At 41.4% G+C, this 24,566-nt stretch overlaps 1 protein-coding gene across 6 annotated transcripts; it reads left to right on the forward strand.

Annotated features, from left to right (window-relative positions):
- The first annotated feature begins 4,455 nt into the window (after nt 1-4,455).
- On the forward strand, nt 4,456-23,589 carry LOC137591621 (sodium- and chloride-dependent GABA transporter 2-like). 6 transcript variants are annotated; one of them, XM_068309742.1, is made up of 16 exons: nt 4,687-4,712; nt 11,377-11,488; nt 12,307-12,355; nt 12,462-12,698; nt 12,804-12,938; nt 16,138-16,462; nt 16,541-16,673; nt 17,527-17,661; nt 18,239-18,342; nt 18,761-18,885; nt 19,180-19,292; nt 19,391-19,528; nt 19,619-19,721; nt 21,395-21,495; nt 21,912-22,082; nt 22,218-23,589. In XM_068309742.1, the coding sequence occupies exons 4-16, from the start codon at nt 12,488-12,490 to the stop codon at nt 22,374-22,376; spliced, it is 1,953 nt and encodes a 650-aa protein (XP_068165843.1). In that variant the 5' UTR covers nt 4,687-4,712; nt 11,377-11,488; nt 12,307-12,355; nt 12,462-12,487; the 3' UTR covers nt 22,377-23,589. The 6 variants fall into 6 exon arrangements, with proteins under 6 accessions (XP_068165840.1, XP_068165843.1, XP_068165839.1 ...); XM_068309740.1 differs by lacking the exon at nt 4,687-4,712 and adding an exon at nt 11,117-11,175; XM_068309739.1 differs by lacking the exons at nt 11,377-11,488; nt 12,307-12,355 and adding an exon at nt 4,456-4,531 and having other exon boundaries at nt 4,644-4,712.
- The last annotated feature ends 977 nt before the right edge of the window (nt 23,590-24,566 follow it).

The raw sequence follows: 24,566 nt of genomic DNA on the forward strand, positions 1-24,566 counted from the left end.
GTCAGTATTTGTTCTTCAAAGTAAGATGTTGTACTTATAGGCATTATAGTCACGGAACTATTTTCGATTGTAGGGTAGGGTTGTGTAACAGTATCACAATAGGTGAACACGTTATAAAAGTTGCAAATGTGTAAAAGAACTGTAAGGTCACGTAACATATAGATTCATTTCAACTTAAACACAACTCGGTCTTATTACAATTGAGTTTGGTTGTATTAGTACTAATGACTGCTGCAGGTGATGTGTGTGTACTTCAGTAAATATACTATAAGGTACAAAAGGACCAAGAACAACACAAGTGGGTTTGTAATTTGTTTCCCAGTTTATGATTTGTTTCTCCAACCAGGTCAGCCTTTGAGTACAACAATTGATTGTTAGACTGAAAATTATACCAGAATCAGGTCGGTAAAATAAAATTTGGTGCCAGAATGGACTCTGATTTTTGTGAAAATGGATCATATATGATGGAGAAAGTATTTTCTGGGTTTCCCTCTGATGTTTTCCACCTCAACCATCACGGGTTTAGAGTTTCCAACAAAACAATTGTACTTCTAGATATGAAATCTTAACTGAGTATCACATAATGCATTTTTTCATTCATTCATTCATTCATTCATTCATCGTCTACCGTTTCATCTGCTGTCGCGGGGAGCTGGAGCCTATCCCAGCTGAGTGAGGGCGTGAGGCGGGGGGAACTCCGGGTACGACGCCAGTGCATCGCGTAGCCACACAGAAACACAGAAAAACACGCACACACATTCACACCTACGTGCAATTTGGGACCGGTCATTAAATGTGAAGCGCATGTTTTTGGGGGTGAGAGGAAGAGAACATGCAAACTCCGCACAGAGTGGGATTCGAACCTGGAACTGCCTTGCTGCAGGGCTACAGCGCTACCCACTGCACCACAGTGATGCCCTTATAAGGAATTTGTAAAACATATAATTCCGTTTTTGTGGATGCAGAAATGGTGCAAGCTAAAGGCAGGGCCTCAGTGTTGTGCGGGAATGCAAGACTTAATGACTTGTCTGCACCAATTTCCAGATCTAGTTTAGGTTAATATATTCACTGGCAAGTAACCCTGCATATTGTAATGAAGGCAGTCAAAAACTGGTCTTACTGGTCTTTTGTTTCGTGCAAACCATTGTGGATGTCACCAGGGATCGTGAGAATGGGAAAAGTAACTTTTAGAACACAACAACTAACGTAGAAGCACAAAAGATATGCATACATCTTGAAAAAGTGACTACAGTTCTTTGTCAGGTTGCAGAGTTTCTAAAACGGGTTGGGTTACACCGACGCCTCCGCTGCACAGCGGGATCCTTCTGGGCAAAACAAAGGCAAGACTTTGACACGCAGCTTTAACTTGACATGTGATACCATTTATTTCTTCTCGGATATAATCACAAATAAAATCCAGGTTGGTTTCATCTTTAACCAGGACTACTTTGTACAAAAAGCTGAATTTAAAAAATCCTTTTTTTCAAGAAGCTGCTTAAAGTCACACGAACAAACTGAAACCTAGATGGATGCGGATCCCATTCAGAAAGAAAATAAATAAATAAATCTTTGTTTGTTTGTTTGTTTGTTTGTTTTTTTATTTTAATTATATTGAAAATAGTGTTCTTGCGTCCTCAGATCCTTCATATGTCAGTCCCAGTTGACAAAGTACCACAGTACTTGTCGTAATAAATGAAATGTTTTACAACTTTGCAAGTGAAGAACTTACTTAACTTATGGTCTATTAGAATAGTATACGTGTGTGTGTTTGTGAACTTGTTTGATAATGCTATTACTCAATGAAGCAACTGCCATGCCTCCAGTTGTTTGCTTTTCCCTTTGAATGACACTTCACCAAATAAAGCTGTCATCAAAAATTGAAATCTAACACCTCCTTTTTAGATGGGAGACAAATGTAAAGATACTACAACAATGAGTTGGTTGTCTTTCATAAGAAGGTAAACGCAGGTGTCAGCTCTCTTTGTTCATTTCAGGATTTCATTCTCCACTGAAAGTGTGTGTCATTTATCTGTGGATCTGAGCCAATAAATTCACTGGCACCTGTGAAGTACAGAATGGGACTCATTGGTTGTAAGTCACTGTGCGTATGACACAAATATTAACACATCCCATGACTTAATCAACACTGGAAAAGGAGATAAAGAGTAGTATGTTTTCAGCCAGACCAGGCGACTGGTCCTACATAGGTCCTACATAAAGGTGTCACCCTTAAGTGGGTTTGGGTTCTGAGCCTATAGAAATACCAGAAAAGAAATGGTACTATATCCCTGAGAAGCTGTCACCGACATATGGCGAGGCCCAACATCACTTAAATGCTATGTATTTGTGACTCTTCCATGAGGTCATGTTTTCAGCCATGAGGTTTGTAATGGAATGAATTGCTCCTTTTATAAATGTAATTGCAGGTCAGTTAATGAATTAAAGTTAAATGTCACTAAATGTCAACCAATTACAGCTTACGACCAGGTTGCAGCAATTACCTGTTGAATGTTAACAGGTTTTACTTCATCTGAAGTGGACTTTTAAGGAATTGCTGTCAACAGAACTAATTGAGCTATCAGGTAAAAATTAGGAAACGCCTTCCTCAGAGACACGTCGCCGTTCGCTCGGTGGACATTTTAAATAACTTCACGATACCAAATCTGCTCAAATCACAGTATCTGTCTTCCGCCGCAGTTGATGTTTAAAGCCAAAATGGAACTGTTAAGCTAAAGCTCGTCAATAATTACCTTGCAAGTAAGACAGCATTTCATATTAGCATGTTAATGTTCACATACAGCCTTAGTGCAGCCTCACACAGCTGAAAACGTGCCTTATATGTTAACATGTATCCACAGACAACTGTGAGTCAACTAATCGGATTTCAATAAAATTTTGAGAAAAGATGGACGTGGCCAGGAGAACAGGTTTTCCTTTGCATATTTTTTTTCTGTATGCAATGACACCACAGTTCTCTTTCGTGTCTTTTTTACCGGTAGCTGGTTAAGAGCACGTTTCCAAACAGAAACACACTTGAGAAGAAAATGTTTGCTGGTTTGACTCTACATAGTGTTCTGACTGGAACAACTATCTACAGTATGTGACATTTTTAGGTGTGTCCACCACTGCCGTCCAACCAGTCCTACCATACATTTATAAAGCTGACAAAGTTTCTGTACGTTTCTACTGGAGTTGAATTTCTGTGCCCAGATGTGTTGATCTGAATGATAGATATCTGAATGATATCATTGATAGACGGAACGGACAATGCAAAAACGGACGGACGGAGGGAAAATAGACAGACAGACAAATAGATAGACTTTATTGTTCCCAAACTGTGAAATTTACAAATTGTTACATTTGGTAATTTTGTTTGCTGCATATACATTTTTTGCTGCTTATAAATCATTATAATAATAATAAGAATAGTTTAGATTTATACGCTGCTATTCTAGGGACTCAAATAAGCTTTATGGTGGATCCAGTATTCATTCACTCCTCATTCTTACTTGGTGGATATAAACTGCGTATGTAGCTGCAGTTGCCCTGGGGCAGACTGACAAAAACATTGCAGCCAATCTGTGTCAATGCCAACCACCACCGCAATAATTATACAAATTCACACACCAGCGAGTACGTCACTGGAGGCAAAGAGGGTAAAGAGTCTTGCCCAAGGACACAACGACAAATGACTGTGGGTGCCAGAGTGGGAATAAAACCACCGATCGTAATATCCTTGGACGACCTGCTCTACCACTGAGACACTGCCGCCCAGATCAATCATTCATCGACAATCATTCATCGACGTGGTGTCGCGTTCTATACTTTCACGTGTTAACCATGATGACACAAGTCATTTGACTGCCCCAAGGTGTTGACACCCAATTGCTTACCGTAAGAATCATTGGCATAATAGGGTCAATGCTTGTGGGACACAGACCAGACCACAGATGTGAGTGAGAAACTTTAACTCATATGAACTTGAACCTGTTTGTATTGGTTCTCAATGTTCGGCAGTGTCATGCAAACGTAATCAATTATGAGATAATAACAGGATGCAGAACATTTTATTTTACTTTGGTTTTTTGATGAACATCTCTTTCTGTGGCAGGTGTACACATTGTGCTTCAAAATATACATAGGTGTTAGTTGTAAGAGAGGAATTTTTTGTCTGAATGCTTAAACCAATTAAACTCTGGTATTAATGTCAGCTGTCAAAGTCAATGACGTAAACTTAAACTGACCAGTACGACCAGGATTGTTCCCTTGTCATGAAAGTAAAATGATCGCAACATCAACATGACTCAGCAAATAGTTTGGGTCATCATCTCTTAAATCAGTGGTTACTCGATGACAACCCAATCTACACTCCCTCCTTTTGTTGTGTGTTGCCTTCCGCTGTTTGCCTTAACGACACAAGTCATTTGACTGCCTCAGGGCGTGGCCACCCACCCTTCTACCTTAGGAATCATTGGCGTGATAGGTTCAATGCGTTTCAGGACCCGACCAGAGTTCACTGCTGACCACAGATGTAAGATAGCAACTTTTTCTTTTATGCATCCTCTTATATTCAGACAGAAATTGGCTCAGATCTGGTCGAATACAAATAAATCAACCTAACCTGAATGTTTTGTGTTTAACAGCTGCTTCCACCTGATCTGCGGGTGCATCTTCCAACGAACACCTGAGAAGACGGAGTCACATTTCTGCAGGTAGGTGAGAGAGTTTTAAATCTGCCTGATGGAAAGGGAACAATCATTGTTGATGGACACTGAAAAAGAGGTGAATGAAATGTGATGCATGTATGTGAATATAATAGAACAGAAGAAGGGAAGGGAAGGGAAGGGAAGGGAAGGGAAGGGAAGGGAAGGGAAGGGAAGGGAAGGGAAGGGAAGGGAAGGGAAGGGAAGGGAAGGGAAGGGATGGGAAGGAAACATGGGACAAGGCCTTAAGGAAAAACATACAAGATGAACAGGGCTAACCCTAATCATAACCAACTAAGAAGCCACGTTTGGCAGGCAGAAGATTAATTCATATTGAGCAGTAAGATGACTGACTAGCGTTAAACTGTTCCATAGACCAGCCAATATCTTTTAAGGTATCGGATGGAAATCAAGACTAAATAAATCGGTCTGTGTTTTTTGTAAATCTCCCTGAGTGAAAAACAGAGTGTTTCTGCTGTCAAGGTCTTCCTGAATGTTGCCACAGTATTCTCCAAGAAGTACTTCCTTATTCCTTCACAGGTTTGGTACGTTTCTATATGAACGTTGCCATACCAATGTTCCTGTGCATGGTCAGCATGGTTTATTCCTTAGCCATTTTTCCCCATAACCATTCCAGGGGGCCCTTCAGTAATCCCTAGTGGAGCTGTCAAAGCCATGTTGACCATTGTGCTTAACCCCTATTACAGTTCTTGTCATCCAAGCGTAAGTAATAGCTGTCTGTGGAATGCTAAACTGTGCTGGTGTGAGCTGTCAAGTCAGCAAAGATGACAATAACAAAGTCATCAAATCAGCTTAAAATGGAAGCAATGATCTGTGATGATATAATTATCACGCAGGTACCCCACAATGCAGTCATGGGCAAAACAATGGAGGTACATGGGGTACTAATCAGTGAAAATCAAATTATTATTTTCTGAGCTTCAATACTTTGCCAACTCGCCTTCAAAGTTAGTTTCCCACAGTTTTCTTCTTTAATTCTCCACGGGGATTGAAATAACAGGAGTCTCTCGCCTGTTGCTGACAAAGGAGGGCTTATTATTGGATGTTCTGCGATAATCCAGTGCCGCATTCCTCCCTCAGGAGCCTTGCTCACATTAAATGATTTAGTCTTGGTTCAGCTGAGTTTAGATCTGACTTCCCTTTCATGTTCAATCAAGTAACTTTATCAAATATTTTACTTTAATATACGGTAAAAACAGGCTATGTATGTCATGATTACTGTAAGTCATTGTCGTAGCAATGTTTAAGTTTCCAAAAATACATGTTGAGGGAGATTTTGTGTCCATTTTTCAGCATTACCAGTTTTCATTTTGAACTTTTTTTGCAACCTTGAACAACACTGCACTTCTTAGGTAATGTCACAATCAAAGACCTGATCTTTTTGGTACACCTGATACTACCTTCTGCTGCAATATAAATTTGGAAAGATGAATAAAATCCAAATGTTATAACGACATGGAACATTGTAACTCAAATTCGAGGTGAGATGAATGTATGACTGAGGTAGGAAAAAGGTAAGAAAAAATTTACATATCAGAGGCATGACTCAGAAAAGCAATGGTGCACTAATTCTGGGTCAGTTTAGTGAATGCATTCAGCAGTCATACCGTGAAGGGAGATTCCACTGACATCTGTGGAAGAATCACATGACAGAAGAACACACTCTGGTTAAAAGACTTATTTAGAGAATTGCCCCTCAAAACATTCCCATAAAAACCTCCGGAGTGCCTCACAGCACCAAATATCTAACCCAACACAAGACTCAAGGGAGTCTTTACAGTGTCGACTTTAGGCCAGGGGTTACATTTAAATGACTGTTGTTTTAGAGGGTGTATGGGAAGAAGTGGATGGGAAGGACGGAAGGAGGTAGCGGATGCTGACCTACTCTTTATAAAGTTTCAAACAAGCAGGGAATACTTCTTTAATTTCCTCCAAATATTTGACTGTAATAGACAATATTAACTTCAAAGGCACGTTTGTGGCTAGGAGTAATTTCTCAGTGAACCTACATCAGAACTCTTGTCACCTTAGACATATGGCCAGGCCCCAGGTTGGCTTACAATGAATTAGTAGACAGGTGTTGGGTATCTTTTCTGCTGGCCATACGTCAAGTGACATCACCATTGGATGACATAGCAAATTTGACACCTCTTGTTGTCGGATGATCTCTTCAAGCTATCCCAAAACTTGCAGACAGTGGTGTCAGCTGAGCATGGTTGTTCTAAATATAAAAATAACATTCGTGCGATGCTTTATGCATTGCTTAATGTGCTGTTTTTTAAAAGTTGCCTGGGACTAGATTGCAGGAAAGGCAGAAAATACAAAAAAGAAGTGAGCAAATCGGAGAAGACTGAAGGAGCAAAGTTGGAGACGAGTCAGAAGCATTGTGCAGATTCTGTAAGTGTCAAAGACATCATGTTGATCTCATGCCAGTACTCTCATGCTAGTGATCATTTAACACAGATCCTCCAATATATATTCATAAATATTCATATATTCATTAATTTTTTTGGCCTATTGGTTTTGTTCCACAAACTTTAGAGTGATAAAGAATGATGTAACTTCATCTGGACTTGTTTCCATAGAGCTGTTTCTCTCATTCGCTCACATTTATTTGAAACACTGCACAGCTCTTCAATCAACTCGTCCAGATTCTGATCCTGGCACGACACCATATGGTATGAGAACAAAGTCGTTTTACTGCCTGGCAAATCTCAGTTATGTGAAAACTTCTAACCACTGCTGGATGAGAGGATCCACATGCAAACTGACTTCCTTCCATGCGGTACAATCTGATGCAGTGCAGCAGCTCATTAAATCAATGTGCACCGATAATACTCTATAATACTCTATTCCCCATCGACATCTTCATAGAGAACGTTCTCTCTTCACGTCTCTTTTTCCGTGGAGCAAAACAAATTGACGCTTCCCCCACTTAGAGTTAAAGAGCTAAAATCATAAAGTACTTGGTTTCTCATATTTTGAACAATACAAAAGGCATTGCATGTATTTGCATTGACTGGACGGTGTATATCCAGTGGCTCATGCGCTCATCTTCACTGATGATGAAGATAATGAATGAATGCTTCACATGCTGCAGCGTCACTTCCTCTGAAAGGTCTCGAAAACTTGGCAATCATTCAACTGGAGGGACACAGTTTTACAATGCAACTACTGTATATCAGGGACCTAATGCCCTTGTCTCGGATGCCAGACACCACTAAAAGCAGTCATAAAAATTGCAGAGATTGTGCACAGCTATGGCTAGCCTGACTTCCACTCTGTGGCACCACATTTACAGGGGTTTGTCAGGATAGAACAATGGTGACTGTACTGAAGGGCCCTTAACGTCGGATTTAATTTGACCCCTGGGATGCAAAGCAGAGCCTGGGCTTGTAGACAAGATGCATGCTGTGTATGTTTGAGCAGTTCACGTATGTCGTTATGCATCGTATATAATTGCAAGACATTTTACAACTTCCTGACTCTTGACCTTTGACATTTTGATTATTTTAAAGAGAAGGGGTTCCCTTCTAATGAGGGCAACTAAAGCTGATTATAAAATAAATTAATACATAGTGACTTATTATGCATGTGGTGTATTAATGTGGAGAGAGAGGGAGAGAGAGAGAGAGAATTTACTATTTACTCTGTATGGATCTTGTTCATTGTGATGGAGTATGCACTGTATGTGAAGGTATGTTTATGGTACTGTGAAATTTATTGCACTTAAATGTTTCCGATCATAAACTCTGATCAGCACAACCACAAAAATCCTCATTGTCTTCACGTGTCTACCTCTCACATACATTTTTTATCAAATGGAGGCCAAACATTTGGAATTCTTCTCCAGTGAAATCAACATTTTCTCATCTGGTCTCTAATATTAACTGGAAAACAGGACGCAAGTAGGGGAAATCAGTCAGGTGTGAAAACCTACATCATCTGCAGAGTAAGAGAAGGGCATCAACACATTCTGCCATCTTTAAAATAAATTGCAAATAACATATTGTAAATGGAAATCTGAAAATTGACTATTTCTAATGAAGTAATGCAGCTAAAGGGATTCTGCTCAAAATGGCAAGTATGGTTAATGTGACCACCTTCCCATTAGTGTGACACTTCAAGATGTATTAATGAGCACAGGTCATTAAAATTCAGTAAACTGGTGGATAAATAACTTTCTGAAAGTCTAATCTGCTTTTGCACATTAGGGTGGGAGAGCTGCGCGGTAATTTCTATGACTTCATGGGTGGATGAATTGAACTGTCAGCTCACGACCATTAAACTAAATTTATGTAACAGTACGGTAGCAATAAGAGCGATTAATTATCGTCGTGAGGCGACTGTTGGAATGCCAACTAAGTTAAATTTTGGAATTTCATGAAGAAGGCTATAAATTTGAAGACCCAACTGCTATATCCCATAATCCTCACGCCTCTGGAGCATGCATGTGTGCTTATGTCCACAACGCAAAGTAAAATGAGCTCCACAACTACACGTGATTTACACACCTCATATAATCTACTAGTGGAATGCAATTATTTGAGCGTAATCTTTGGAGCATTGTGTAAACTGGACCTTTGCCTTTCTTTTTTTTTTTTTTTTTTACTCTGCCCATTAATGCTCGGCTGAGTGCGCTCAGCCAAAGACACAGCCCATTAAATATCCTGAGAGGTGCTTGAGGTGGACGCCGAGCCCCCTTACAGGAACGAGTCTACAATAAGGAGCTGAAAGCTTGTGTTGCTGTCTTAACAATAGCATGCAATGCCTTAACTATGCAAAGAAGATGATATACTGTACATAAATTAGTCCAAACAGTTAATCAGGAATTGTACAAGCTGCAATTATGGTTTGACATAAACAGATTATCCTTGAATCTAACTAAAACCAGATTGATGGTCAATGTCATTAACAAAACTGGAAGTCATTCCAAGAACTGATGAAGACGTGTGCAAACACACACGTCTATTGGGACTGAATGGACAGTTCAAAACAGCAATATACGTACTAAAATAATCTAAACGTTAAATTTAATGTATGAATTTGGTTGTCAGCACCTTGTAATGAGATAGATATTTATTATGGGGACGGGAATTTTACAAGCCAAATGGCTTCTACCCATCAGCCCTTTTTTTTTCTTCTTCCGATGTTGTTGCTGATGTTGCACATGTGATGAAATCTGTTGTAATAACCTGTCCAGAAAGAAAAAAATTAACAAAATAAATAACAGCATTAACTGAAAATAAACAGAGATTTTTTTCATTTGGTGGAACACGGTTGTGTACCTTTGTAACTCCTGTAAGGCTTCAATGGTTTATGAGGAAAGTTTATGAAGTGACTGGCAATGAAAGACCTATAGAGAGTTATAGCAAGAAATAAACAATCTATCATCTGGCTTGGCTGAAATTAAGAGATTTCTTCTTGTACTGCGCTTTACGATTTGGGGAAGTAAAGAAATCACGTGCCCTTCAAACTGTTGCTCTTTTTTTTTAATGAAAGTGGAAGTAAATAAGTTCTCATGACAACAACATTTAAAATGCAGCACCATGTGGGCTAAATATAAAATGGTACAAAGGATCATGTTACTGCATGCATCAGAACATTTTGTTCAGTTATTTCCGTGACAGATCCTAGCGTGATATTCCATCATAATTCTGAAAAATTTGTTGTTGTTTTTTATGTTTGATGCAATTTGATGTTTATCATTTCAGCCGGGTTTGATGTTTATTCAAGAGAGGAGAGAGCGAAACTCATGTACATACAGTAGGTCTGTCTGATGACACTTTGTAGTTTCTTTTTACAGTCCAAACTCTTTGACACTCTATTTAGAGATGCAGCCGAGTTTAAAGACGTGTGTTTACTGAAGTTTGGTTTCAAAAAGTTAGGAAATTTATAATAATTCCCGACAGCTCAAAGCACCAGAAAAATATATGCAATTGGGCCTTAGTTTTGGTGCCATGATAAGTGGCGCTAATTTGGTGCAGAATTTAAAACTTGCAAATTTACAACCCTTTACCAAAAAAAAAAAAAAAAACCATTTGGGGAATTTAAAGCAATTTCTTTTCTTATGCACGCCATAATTTGTCCCTTCATGTGGCTGCACCTGCAGCAGAGAATCAAGCGGCTGCAGGTGGGTGGGGCTGCCTCTGCACCTGGTCTGTGCAGGAAGTACTGAACACAATTTATTTGGCAAATGGTTTAAAAAATTATTTAAATCCTTTAATCGTTTACTAACTTAAATATTGATATCTTCTCTAGAAATAAAAAATAAAATAAAAACCCTGTCTCTGTACAGAGTGATAGCTGTACTACTGCCCTCCCCATTGGCTTCAACGTCACACACGTAAAAGTCACGTGACGTGACTGCGTCACTCCCACTCCAGCACAACTTGTTGGTTAGAACATTGTGAGACGCGCTAATATTTTCCAACCTTGCGGCGTAGTAGAGGTAAGAGGGAAGAAATACGTGATGTGTCTCCTTGTGTGTGATGCGTCCTAATTTAACCGCCCTTTCACCTTCGGGGCTTAAGGCTAGTCCGCTTTTTTTGTGTCGCTAGCATCCCTCAAAAGCCGTTAGTCGTTCGTAAACGTGATTATTGCTGCTGCGCCAGTCCGACTGCACACACACACACCGCTCTTCTCTTTCAAGTCGGATCCAGGCGCGCGCCGCACCGTCCCTCTCCGCTCGCGGGTGGACTAAACCATTTGACCAGTCGGACACGGGGGTGGTCACCACGAAGAGACCAACGGGACACCCGGAGGTAGGCAGCGCAAATGTGATAACGAATTCATTTCTAAAACAATCCTTTCACCATATTAAAAAAAAAAAAAAAAAGTATTTAATTTCATAGCCTTTATTTCAGTTGTTATCATTTTCAGGCTAAACCACACCTGTTCGGTCAATTCCGCTGTGACACCGTTACGTCGTTACGAAACTGCTGCTTGTGCAACCTGTAATTTAGAATGTACACCAGGCATAAACGGACCGCTGCATCAGATCATGTGTTGTTACGGTCTCCTCATGTGACGGTGTTTGTACAGTGTGTTTTTTCTTTTGTTTATTGACACTAAAAAAAAAAGAGACGTTTCTGTATTAAAAGGAGGCTTTTTTTATTCGTGCATGTGGCTCAGCAGGAGACAGGCGCTTTAGGGCTGAGGTCATGTCTCTAAAACAGTGAGAAGTTCTCCTGTAACATCTGCAGCAAAAGCAAAAAAAAAAACATCAAGCATTTTAAAATTAAATTATGTGGAGTTGAGCAAATAATTGCACATTTTATTTTATTTTTTAAAAAACATGTAGGTTTGGGTCAAAAGAAACCACCTAGAATTTAAAAAAAAAAAAAAAGTAATAAGAAGTACTGAATGTTCCGAGATGTAACGTGTTGTCAAATGTGCTCGAGTGCTTTCAGACTGATGTTGTTGCTGCTGCATAATATGGATTTAATAAAATGAAAGTCAGATTATCGATAAATCATTCCTGAAGTAAATGCACAAATAGTAGAATGAAAGCCTCGAGGTTTCTGTGACGGAGAGATAAAGGACACACACCCAAAACGTGTTTGACCTTCATACTTCACAGATAAGGGAGGAAACAACTGTTGTTTCTCTATCCAGTCCTCGCTGTGGAGGTGTGAGCAAACTTTCCATTGCCCTACTTTTATCTTTTAACATCTGTGCTTTGATTTATCCGTCCTCAACTGGCACTGTTGTTTTCTTGTGTTTTCACTTCCCCAGTTTGTTGTGTCTCTGCTCGTCTCGCGATGGAGGACAAAATGTCTTCGCAGCAAGGCGACACGCTGCTGTCACACAACAAAAGATTCCCCAAAAGGATAGCAGCCTTCAAAGACGACGGACTGCAGGCCAGGGGCCAGTGGGCGAGCAAAGCCGAGTTCCTCCTGGCTGTGGCGGGGCAGATCATCGGTCTGGGCAACGTGTGGAGGTTTCCTTACCTTTGCTACAAGAACGGTGGAGGTAAAGCATCTCAATATGAATTTGAATTTAATTCGCTGTGTGAATATTAATTTCATAATACTATGAGCTTGAAATACAGATCTGATCCTGTGTGTGTTCATCCAGGTGTCTTCTTCGTACCTTACCTGTTATTCCTGGTGCTGTGCGGCATCCCCCTCTTCCTCCTGGAGACCTCACTGGGACAGTACACCAGCCTGGGGGGCGTCAGCGCCTGGAGAACTGTCTGCCCTTTATTCGGAGGTAATCAAATGATGTTATTAGTGTGTATATTGTGTTAATAATATGCGTGTAGCCATTCAGATTGTTTTCCAGTTCATTTCAAGGTTTTTTCTGGTAGCATAAGGGAAAAAAAAGAACTTTCAAAATGAGACGGATGTGTATAATATATGCTGATGACTTCTTACTGCCGTTCATTGTGGTTGTAGAAGTTTGTTGTTCGAGAATCAAGCTGCTCCGTAAAACTAGACACAGGTTTGGACAAGTTTGAAATTTTTTAAATTTCAGTTATATCTAATGCAAATTACCCTCTGGGGCTTTAGAAGTTCAACAACAGTTTAGATCAGTGGTTCTTAACCTGGGTTCGATCGAACCCTAGGGGTTCGGCGGACACGGAGGTCAAGACAGAACACCAGACACAATGTTTTGTCTTGACACGATGTGTCTGTACGTTGTCAATTCGTGATGACACGCCCCCCTTAGCCATCATTGGTTGCAGGTGATCACGTGACGCTACATCGATTAGCCTACCTGTGCTACAGGGGACTTTGCGCACTCAGTAGTCGATTTGTGCCTGTCATGATGGTAGGGTCATCTGATTGCTTTCTTAATATTTTAATTCATATTAACTATGTTGAGCAAAAAAAAGAAAGTGGTCCGACGAATATGTATAACGTGAATTTACATGTACTGTATAATGGAACGTGATGGGAGTCAGCGTTCTGCATGATTTGCAATGTCAAGTTGAGCAACTCTAGTCTCGTGCTGGCAAAAATAAAGGAACACTTCCTTAAGCTGCATGGAAAACGACAGAAACAGACTTTGCTGTGAAAATGACATCAGAGTAGCACTTGTCAAGGTGAAGCCACGCATATCTGAACTGGTCTCTCAATAACAACAGCAGAAGTCACACTGATTTGCAGGTAGGACTTTTCATGTGAGTTCATGCACTGTCTTGGTTTTGTTGTTTGAAAAAGGTGACATTAATGCACAATTCATTAAATACACCAGTAAAACATACACAGTTTTTTCCGCACCGAAAAGCCTTTGATTTTCTCAATTTCTTATAATCCAATGTGCCTTAAAAATGAAAAAAGTTTTAAAATAGACCATTCATTGAAGATGAGTTCACAGATGTGTTTTATAATCCAGTGCGCCTTATGTATGGAAAAAAAAAAAAAATAGGCCATTCATTGAAGGTGCGCCTTAATCCAGTGCAGAAAATACTGTACTTATGTCTTAAATTTGAAAAAAAAAATCTATAGAGACTCAGTCTTACATGTATGTAATTTTGTTCTCAAAAAAGAAGCTATTTGTGTTAAGTTTCCGTAGGATGAAAAAAAAAAAATTCCCATTTACACTGTACCAGTTTGTTAGTGAGCAGCAAACCGTTCCCATCTGAACCGGATCCACGTCCAACTCGAATCACCCCTCTGAGTTTTGGAGAAACCAAAGCCGCTAGTGTTTGATCATGAAAACTTTCCTTCCTTTGCAGTTGGGCACAAACGTACTGCACATGATAAAAGAAGCCACACATCTGTGTGCTCTCATGTGAATTTGGATCTGGCTAATTGCACCTACGTTTGCACTGGTATGCTTAATTGACGCTTTTGAGACATAAGGCTTAAGGAAGGAGTACTTCCCTTGAGGTAAAAAGACTGGTGCCACACCCAACATTTTGACACGTTGGCATGCACGGGTAAACATCAAAATCATTTCACCTGAATTAAACTATGACTAAAGACAAGCGATCTACTCGACTCAACGTTCAGAACGCAGAGCTTTTAAAGTTTTCCGACATTTTGTTCCTGACGTTTGCATGCGTGCTCAGGCTGCCACATGTTTGCCGAGTAATTATAAAAAAATAAAACCTGTCTCATTTGAGAAGCTTGATTAAAATGACAATGCTTCCGTAATCAGGTTACATTTTAAGGTGTTTTCTTGCGGTGCCGTCCAAAGGACTCTCTTATGTCGCCATCATTTCAAGTAACATGTTGTCAGTCTGCACGTAATCAGAAAACCAGCCATGCCTCACAGCTGCATGCAAGTGTGTGTGAAACACTTTTTATGTTGAATTTATGTTGAGCCCTTGTGTGCCAAAGCAACAAACAGATGACGACACACTCCTTGCTTTCCAATAAAAACACACATTTTCGTGGGATCCAAAATTGTGCTCGTGCTTAAAAAAAGAGACTGAGTCGAGGAACTAATTTAAAACTGGACCAGCAGCACAAAGAAGAACACATATACTGCACTGATGGGAAGTAAAAGTTCAAATTTTAAGTAGACTTTTGGAATCAACTCCACCTGTTGAGTTTTCCACTTGACATATAGCTGCACAGCCCATAATAATAAATAAACCTTAGAGAACTTTGATCCACAAGCCAGCTGTGTTTATATGTAGGTGCAGCGCAGTGACTCGTCTGTGGTTACATCATATCAGTTTGTCCATGTCGTGTAGAAAAGGAATTAAAAATCCAGATCTCATTTATTTCATGTGACCCGCATTGTGTTCACACTGTCACCAAAAACAAATTCAATTCAGAATTGGTTGTCACATTAGGGGGGGAAAAAAATTGGAATCAAACCATTTTTTTTTGCTGGATTAACATCAAACACAACAGTAGTCTTCATCAGCAGATGAAGCCGCCTGTTTTTGATCACAGTCAGGACTTCGACGACATAAATATGTGAATTTTTATAGAATGCGTCGACTCGTCCTTCCTTTTTGTTCACGGTGTTCCACAATGGAGACGTCTGTTAATTTAAAAAAAACAAAAACGTGTTAATCCATTCACGTCATGTAAAATCTTAAAAGCAAACTGAAATTACTTTCATTTCAGTTTGCTTGCAAGTGTTAAAACGCATGTGAAACCGCGATATCCGAATCTATTTTTAATTTCATTGCATGATTAACTCGGAGAAGGGCGTTAAAATTTACATGTAAATAATCATCTGACCCTGTATTTACTTTCTGCACTGACACAGATAGGAATTAAAGAAAACGAAAGCAAAAAAGCTGGGACGAATCATTCACTGCAACATTGAACCTCATTCTTATGAAGCGATGCACGGCTTTATTTGTGCCAAATTAAATATTTAAACCGCTCCGGCCGGGTCACTTTATGAATCTTGGTATTTCTATTATTTGGAGAGCGGATGCTAATTTCTAATGGCTGGTCTCATCTCACACCACCGTCTGCATCCTCCTGTGTCTGCTCAGGTCTCGGTTACGCCAGCCAGGTGATGATCCTCCACGGCTGCGTCTACTACATCGTCATCCTGGCGTGGGCTCTTCTGTATCTGACCTACAGCTTCCGGGCGGAGCTGCCCTGGTCCCACTGTAACAACACCTGGAACACAGGTCCGCATCAGCCGTGGTTTAGCATTCTGAGGCAGCTGTGTGAGACTTTAAGGTCTAACTTGTGTGTGTGTGTGTGTGTGTGTCCACCTCCAGAGACGTGTGTCCTGTTCCAACAACACAACCAGACAGCCAATGGGAGCAGCGTCTTTGTGAATGCCACATCCCCCGTCATGGAGTTTTGGGAGTGAGTGTAGTTTTTGGTTTCCGATCAGTGTTTCAGGGGTGCTGAGCATGCTTTAATATAGGCGAGTGTGTGTTCCAGGCGGGAGGTGCTCCATCTTTCCGACACTTTAGACGAACTGGGGCCAATCAGCTGGAAGCTGGCTCTATCATTGGCCGCCATCTGGCTCATCTGCTACTTCTGTGTGTGGAAGGGCGTTAAATCCACCGGAAAGGTGAGCAGGGAAGACGGCAGTGTTGTGATGGTGTCACGTTAACGTGTGCGTGTCTGTCGAAGGTCTCGTTTCTCTATGTCACGGAGAAACAGGCTCGGCTCCAGCTCCAAAACGAGGCCACTTCCCCAACAAAAAGTAGGGTAGTAACAGGAATGTTGAGCTGCAGCCAGAGTGAAGCATTATGGGAGGAGACAGCTGCCTGCTGGTCTGTCAAGACAAAATTAGTCTCTGTATTTTAATCCAATTATTAATATCGCCAGGAGTCATTGGTGTAAGGAAATGCGAACACAACCATTTAAATGAGGAGTCATTGTTCTCCACAGTTGCTTTAGGATTCGTCACATTTTTAACTTTTCATCAGAATCAAGGAATCCAAGACAGACATAACAAGCTGGACCCAACTGGGCATCATGGGATCCCCAGTTGGGTCGCTGACTCAGATCATAGCCACTGCAGAGGCTTGAGTACAATCTTTTCATTTTAGACCAAGGAAGCTCCTACATTTTTTCTTCGGAGAGCTACATTTGCAGACTGAAAATTGCCAAAAGCTGCTCCTGCTTTGTAAAAATTTTTTATTAAAACATCAGAAATCAGAGAAACAAGCCGATACTGCATCTTTCCTGAAATCTCGCTGACGTCAGCACCCATGGAGGGGTTGGCAATAAATTTCACACAGAGCTCAAATTTCCCAAAGTTGCTGCAAAATTGGTGTTTTCGTTTTAACACAAGCCGATTAAAGTTAGACCGAACTTCAATTTTCTTTTACATGATTAGCGATTTCTCTTCTCAAATCTGAAATTGTCGTTTTGTTGTTTGTTTTTGGGTTTTTTTTTCTGCTCTCCTCCCCCTACAGGTGGTGTACCTGACAGCCACCTTCCCTTACCTGATGCTGTTTGTGCTGCTGGTGCGCGGCGTCACCCTCCCAGGAGCGGCCCAGGGCATCGTCTACTACCTCAAACCCAACCACACCCGCCTGGCCGACCCGCAGGTACGACCACCCGCAGGGACACGAGGCATCATAACGAAATAAAAACAAAAACTTCTTTGCTCGGAGTTCTTTCGGTCGTTCTTACAGGTGGGACAGCAGCTCCCACCGGCTCGGGGGGCCCTCACTCTTGTCAGGAGAGAAGGTATATCGTCAGATTCACAATGCGGGATTTCAAATTGGGGACAGAGGCGCAAGTAAACAACAAAAAACCTGCACTTTATTATCAAAATGAATGCAAATAAATTAGATACATGTGATTTCCCCGATTGTGAGAATCTAAACAGTCCATTAGCGACTCGATCTCTTTTCTGGGAAAAGCAAAACAGCGTTGCATCATTCCGCAAATCGACAGAAGTTGTGTAGCTGCATGAACGCTAAAAACAACAACAAGCAAACGTGAAACGACGCCATGGGATCTGTGTAACTCAAACAGCGAACGTCAAGGAGATGCTGGAAGCTACACGCTAGCTTTCCTGCAATTTTTTTTTCTCTCCTGAAACCCATAAAGAAATAACAGTAACGTTTCTAACGTGCCCTTTCCATTTCCTCCCCCCTCGCTGTCCCTGTCTCTCTACAGGTATGGATGGATGCCGGTACCCAGATATTTTTCTCGTATGGGATCTGTTTGGGGAGTCTCACAGCGCTCGGCAGTTACAACAAATACAATAATAACTGCTATAAGTGAGACACTTTGTCACACATGAAACACGCAACAGCTATTCTATCACTCTTCATACCACACACACACACACACACACACACACGCTGTACTCGATGAAATGTAAGCTGTACGCTCCCTCTGGTCGGATGGCTTCCAGAAGGAATGACTGGAATGGACAGAGAAAACACTCTGGATGCAGCCACACCTCAAAGAAAAGCCCTCGCCTCCACGCTTCCCACACTCCCTGACTCCCTCACACACACACACACACACACACACACACACACACACACACACACACGACCCAAACAATCAATCTTGCTGTTTATTTTTGTCTTGTTTTGTTTTTTACAGTAACAGGCCATACATTGTCTGCATTGTTTCTCCTAACTCGTCTGGCTGTTACGTTAAATAATTCCATCACGTGTGGCATTCCAGGGACTCCTTCCTCCTGTGCCTGCTCAACAGCGCCACCAGCTTCCTGGCAGGCTTTGCCATCTTCTCAGTGTTAGGCTTCATGGCTGAGGAGCAGGGAGTGGACATCGGCAGCGTGGCCCAGTCAGGTGACCCTCCGCTCCCTCTCCCAAACTGAAACTCCACAAGCTTACAAGGACGCTGCTAAAAAAGTTGATGCATATTGGATTCACGTTTATTATTACATTTAGAAAAAACAGGGGGGTTTTTTGCTGGTGGTATTGTTTTATTTTATTTGTATTTATCCACCTCACCTTAAAGGCTGGTCCGTGAAAATATTGTCTGACATTAAACCGGTCTGTGGCACGAAAAAATTTAAGGACCGCTGATTTAAAATACGCCTTACTGTGTCCGTATCTCCTGGCGGTGACTTGTCCTCCCAGGGCCCGGCCTCGCTTTTATCGCCTATCCAAGAGCCGTCGCCATGATGCCTCTACCTCAGCTCTGGGCCGTCTGCTTCTTCCTCATGATCATAATGCTGGGGCTGGACACACAGGTAGACACACACACACACACACACGTATTCCCTTTGATGGGTGATTTTTGACATGATTGCGTGAAACCGACAACCACTCCCTTTTGTCGCCCTCCCAGTTTGTGAGTCTGGAGGCTCTGATGACGTCCTTCACCGACCTGTACCCCCACGTGATCAGACGAGGCCACCGCAGGGAGCTGCTGCTGCTCTTCTTCTGTGTCGTCTGCTTCCTGGTGGGGCTGATCATGGTCACGCCGGTAAGCCTACGGATGTGTGCGCGGGATTCTCTACCCTTTCTTTGATTTGTTTTCTATTATTGATTATCGGAACTGCCTCCCTGGACGCAGGGCGGTCTGTATGTGTTCCAGATCTATGACCAGTTCTCCTGCAGTGGAGCCAGCCTGCTGCTGCTCTCCATCTTCCAGTCTGTGGCCATCGGCTGGATTTACGGTACAAATTCATCTGCGTCTGTCCTGTTTTCTTACCTTCTCAAGTCCAACCTCCTTGCCTTTCCTCTTATCTAGTCTCCTCTCTTCTGGTCTCTTCTCTTTACTCTTCTCTTCCCTCGTCTAGTCTTGTCTAATCTTTTCTCTTCTAGCCTCTCCTCAACTAGTCTAGTCTCCTCTCCTCTCCTCCCCTCTAGTCTGGTTTCTTACCATCCATTTGATTTTAGTAATGTTCTCTCCTCTTATCAAGTCTCCTCTATTATGGTCTCTCCTCCTTAGTCTTCTCTTCCCTCGTCTAGTCTTGTCTAGTTTCCTCTTCTGGAGTCTCATCTACACTTCCTCTTCTCTAGTCTTATTGTTGTCTCATCATTTAGACAGGTTTAGTCTCCTCTCTTTTGGTCTCTTCTCCTTAGTCTTCTCTTTACCCGTCTAGTCTTCTAGCCTCTTCCCATCTTGTCTAGTCTCCTTTCTTCTCCTCTTCTATCCATATCATTTTGGTCATTTTCTCTAGTCTCTCTTCTGGAGTCTAATCCAAGACTTTCTCTTCTCTAGTCTTATTGTTGTTTCCTCATTTAGACATATCTAGTCTCCTCTCCTCCAGTCCAATCTAGTCAGGTCTACCCTGGTCTAGTCTAATCTCTGGTCCCTCCTGTGGTTTAGTCTATTCTCCTCTCCTCCTAGTCTCAAGAGTTTATTTCTCCGGTAATGGAAGTAATTCCTACAATCTGATAAACATACACAGTCAAATGGTCCACTTCCTCCCCCCTCATTCTGCATTCCAGCCGGAGTCAGTTTGCTCACACGGCTGCAGCTAGCCACTGCTGGAAGGAGACTGGCAGCTAGCCAGGCCCTTGTCTGTCTCCTCTGGGCCCTAAATCAGCCCCCCGGTCCCCGTCGACTCTCAGTCTGGTGGCCCCCGGGGAGCCCCCTGTCTGAGACTTTTAGTTCTAGATTGTTAGAATGTGCCATGCGTTTACACGTAAGGAAAATACCTAAAGTGTTGGATTTAACTTAACCTCCGGCAAAGTCGTGAAACGAAAGTGGAGGAGGTTAGCAGAGAGAGTGGATTCGTGTATGAGACGGAAGAGGAACGCCAGAGAAGCCTGTTTTTACAGCTCTGCTGGCATTAGGTGTAAGTGGAGTGGGTAACACAGCGGTCGGACTCCAGTGGACTTTCTCTCCTTATTTTAACGACTTTTGGATTTTACAGCTGTTGAGGACTCTGGCGTTCTCTGACAGGTTCCCACCGCTGGCCATGTGGTCCTGAAGGAAGCTCGCTGCAGATGTTCCGTTGCTTTAGAAAAGGAAAACCTACTTTTACCTGAATGAGCCATTGTAAATATTAGTTATTATAGGATGAGCTGTTAACCTGCTCTGCTTCATGTCGATTAGAATTAGACAAGCAGAATTTTGCATTGGGCGTTGCTGTGGAAGTTTGTCTTCGATTGATTGATTTGAATTTTATCAACACTTATTTTCTTACAACCTGGGTCTTGTATTCTTTCTTTTTTTTAAATTTAAATGTTCTTTTCGGTTGCTTTAGCTGAAGCAATAAAACCAAACATCAGATTAAAGACTTGCGTTCAAGTGTCTGCCTTCCAAAAAACACATTCCAACTCATTTACATCACCGCCACCAAAAGCAACCGTAGCCTCTGATTGTGTTCTCCCTCCACAGGAGCCGATCGCTTCAGCGCCAACATCAGGGACATGACCGGCCACAGGCCCCTGATTCTATTCAAGCTGTGCTGGAAGTTCTTGACCCCAATTGTGTGCACTGTGAGTGGACCCCCCCCCCCCCCACACACACTGACCTGCTTTCACACCTGACATAAGCACCAGTCGGTTTGGAATATCGCTCTTTTATTTGAGTAATAAAAATATCCACAATTCCATTGGGAAGGAAACAGGACTTACTCGTGTACTTTCATACTGTAACACATAACAAGATGTTATGTTATGGGTTTTTTTAATAGTTTACTAGTAATTCCAATATTTGTGGCAGACAGACGTGAAGTCGAGTTGAACGACGTAAACTTGATTTGAAATTTTCCTTGGTTTTTTTTTTTTTTTTTTAAACCGATGTATAATCGAGAACGACGTTACTTGAATCGACGTAAACAGAGGTGAACCTGTGTAACACTGCGTTACTCAAGACGTCTGAGCGGTATCATTAGTCTTTCTGTCCCTTCCAGGCCACCTTCCTGTTCTCCCTGGTGTACTGGTCTCCTCTGAGCCTGAGGAAAGGTCTAGTGGCTCCAGCCTGGGCCACGGTGCTGGGCTGGCTCCTCACCCTGTCCTCCGTCTCTCTGCTCCCCATCTGGGCCATCTACTGCCTGGCCACCACCCCTGGAACCATAGCACAGGTTACAGCTCATATCCTTTAGCACCACCATCCAGAAAAATTAAATATAAAGAACTGAACACAAACAGCTGAACAGATGACTTATCACTGATAAAAATCATTCATTATTGCGACTTGTGTTTTGCTCCCCCACCAGCGTTTCCAACATCTGTGTAGCCCTGCAGAAGACTCATTACAGGCGCCTCGCTATTTCCCTGCCAAAAACCCAGCAGTCTCCTACAGCCCTGAACTGGCCCTGACCGAGAAGACAAGCCCCCCCATCACAGTCGTCAAGAAGGGTCATGTGGCCCTATAATGGTCAGTGACAATGCAACACTGGATGCTGGATAAACCGATCAGATGTATCCGAAGCGCAGGGCGGGGTTTACCAAACGCTGCGTTCGTCTAAATGAAAAGCTCCAAAGATCCTCCGATTTAAAATTAACATCATAGAATCGTCGTTCTTTTTCCAAATAAGTTCTCTTTACCTTAAAAACCTGCTCACACCTCCTGATTCCGACCATCAGTCGATTATAGTCAAACACTCCTCATGGCGACAACTGAAATCAATCTTAGTTCTCATCTGAATCCTTGTAACTGTGATTATTTAATAATTAATAATGATAATAATAATATTTTACTTATTAACACAACATGGAAACTCACTGCTCATGCAAAGAAATTTACAGACCCGCCAACCTTGTGGATTATTAAGAGTAGCACAACTGTGTAACTGCTGAGTTCATATTTTGGTCCCATTTCTCACAGTGGAGGATCAAACTCAATCCCTCTCAGTGCTATCAGCTCACGTTAGAGTTGGGGTTTTATTAACATTAATCATGTATATAGTAAAGGTCACATGGTCACATTAACTTGAAGTTATACCATGGATAAACAAGGTAGCTTACAACTTTAACGCTAAATATTTTCTCAAAGTTTTCAGACCTGCAGCCTCGCCTTCGTAAGAACTTCCTCTGAATCAAGGAGGGTTAACGAAATAAAACCGAATCACTGACGCTGTCTGAAATGATAGACGTTATACATTTGAACCTAACTTGAATCAGCATCAAGACGTGTTCTTCTGCTGCTTTTCAACACGCTAGAACCTTTTTGCCTTTCTGTACATGCCAGGGCCTTCAAGTCTGCGCTTCGACTCCCCCTTTGCCTATTTCCGCTCTCGTCTTAAGTGGCTCCGTGAGTCTGCCCTGTCTCCTCCATCTGCCTCATGTGAAGCATCTTCTATAAAACGCCATATCAGAGACCAAATGAATGGTAACACGCCCGTCACTCAGACCAAGCAGTGCTTATGCTAACTGTTACATTAGCCAAGTACAGTTGGACCTCGAGATAGAAGTTTAATCCATTCCGTGACTGAGCTCCTGAGTCAAACAACATTTCCCCATTTAAAGTAACTAAAATCATTTTAATCCGTTCATGCCTTGTAATAAAAAAAACTCCAAACCCCGTAAATTATGAGGAAAAAAAGCCAACATTTTTTATCAACCAATAGACATGCAGACTCATAATTATTTATATATGTTATGTAACCAATGATTAAATATCACAACATGCAAAAAATCATGAGAACACATGAATTATGTCACAAACGAGATCCAGTCTCAGCTGATGTTGTATCCATCCACCAACTAGCCAAAGCGCGGCTCCCATCTCAGAGATTTTCGCTCATATGTCAAAAAAAAGAAAAAGCAACAGAGCGACGACTCGTATCTCAAAGAACTTGTATCTCAAAGAATTCGCATATCGAGGTCTTACTGTACGACTTTTTACTGCCATTGTATCGAGTGCTTCACATTTACGTCATGTTTACACTTCATCACTTAAAAGGATCGAAAGGTGAAGCGATTCTTTTCTACCATTCTGCATATTCATCTCTGACGAAAAAAAAGAAAGAAAAAGAAGTGCCCGGAAAAGTTATTTGTACTTTTTTTTTGCTGTTGTTGTTGTTGTTGTTGCAAACACAATCATTTATAGTTTTTAGTGCAGGTTCTGAAAAAAAAAAAAAAGAAAACGGAATAAGCATTATCGTGATGTCGTTGCACTGTACCAAAACAAATCGTACTTATCAAGCTGGGAAACATGCAATCATGATACAGCAGTGGAATACTGCTGTTGTTGCGTAAGGTATAAAACAAACAGGAATTATGACTCATATTTCTTAACAGTTTAGTGATGCTGACTTGAAACTAAATGCACCATCGATTAAACCTGGATCAGATTTTCCATTTTTCGACATTCTCCTCTTGGTTATATTTAGCAAAGATCCAAGTGTAGATCCCCTCTGATGTCTTTAAGACATGCCTTCATTTTCTGATCCAAGTGTGCTGTTTCTGTTTACAGGTGCATAGATGTGTCTTTTTTTTTTTCTTTTCTTTTTTTTTGTATGTGTTTTTTGTTTGTTTTTTCCTCCCATTTTTAATACATGCATAAATACACGATGGATAAAATAGTTTGTGTTGACTGTGTTCATTTCTTATGGAAAGAAAAC

Source organism: Antennarius striatus, chromosome 24 (genome assembly GCF_040054535.1).
Source record: "Antennarius striatus isolate MH-2024 chromosome 24, ASM4005453v1, whole genome shotgun sequence".
Taxonomy (NCBI): domain Eukaryota; kingdom Metazoa; phylum Chordata; class Actinopteri; order Lophiiformes; family Antennariidae; genus Antennarius; species Antennarius striatus.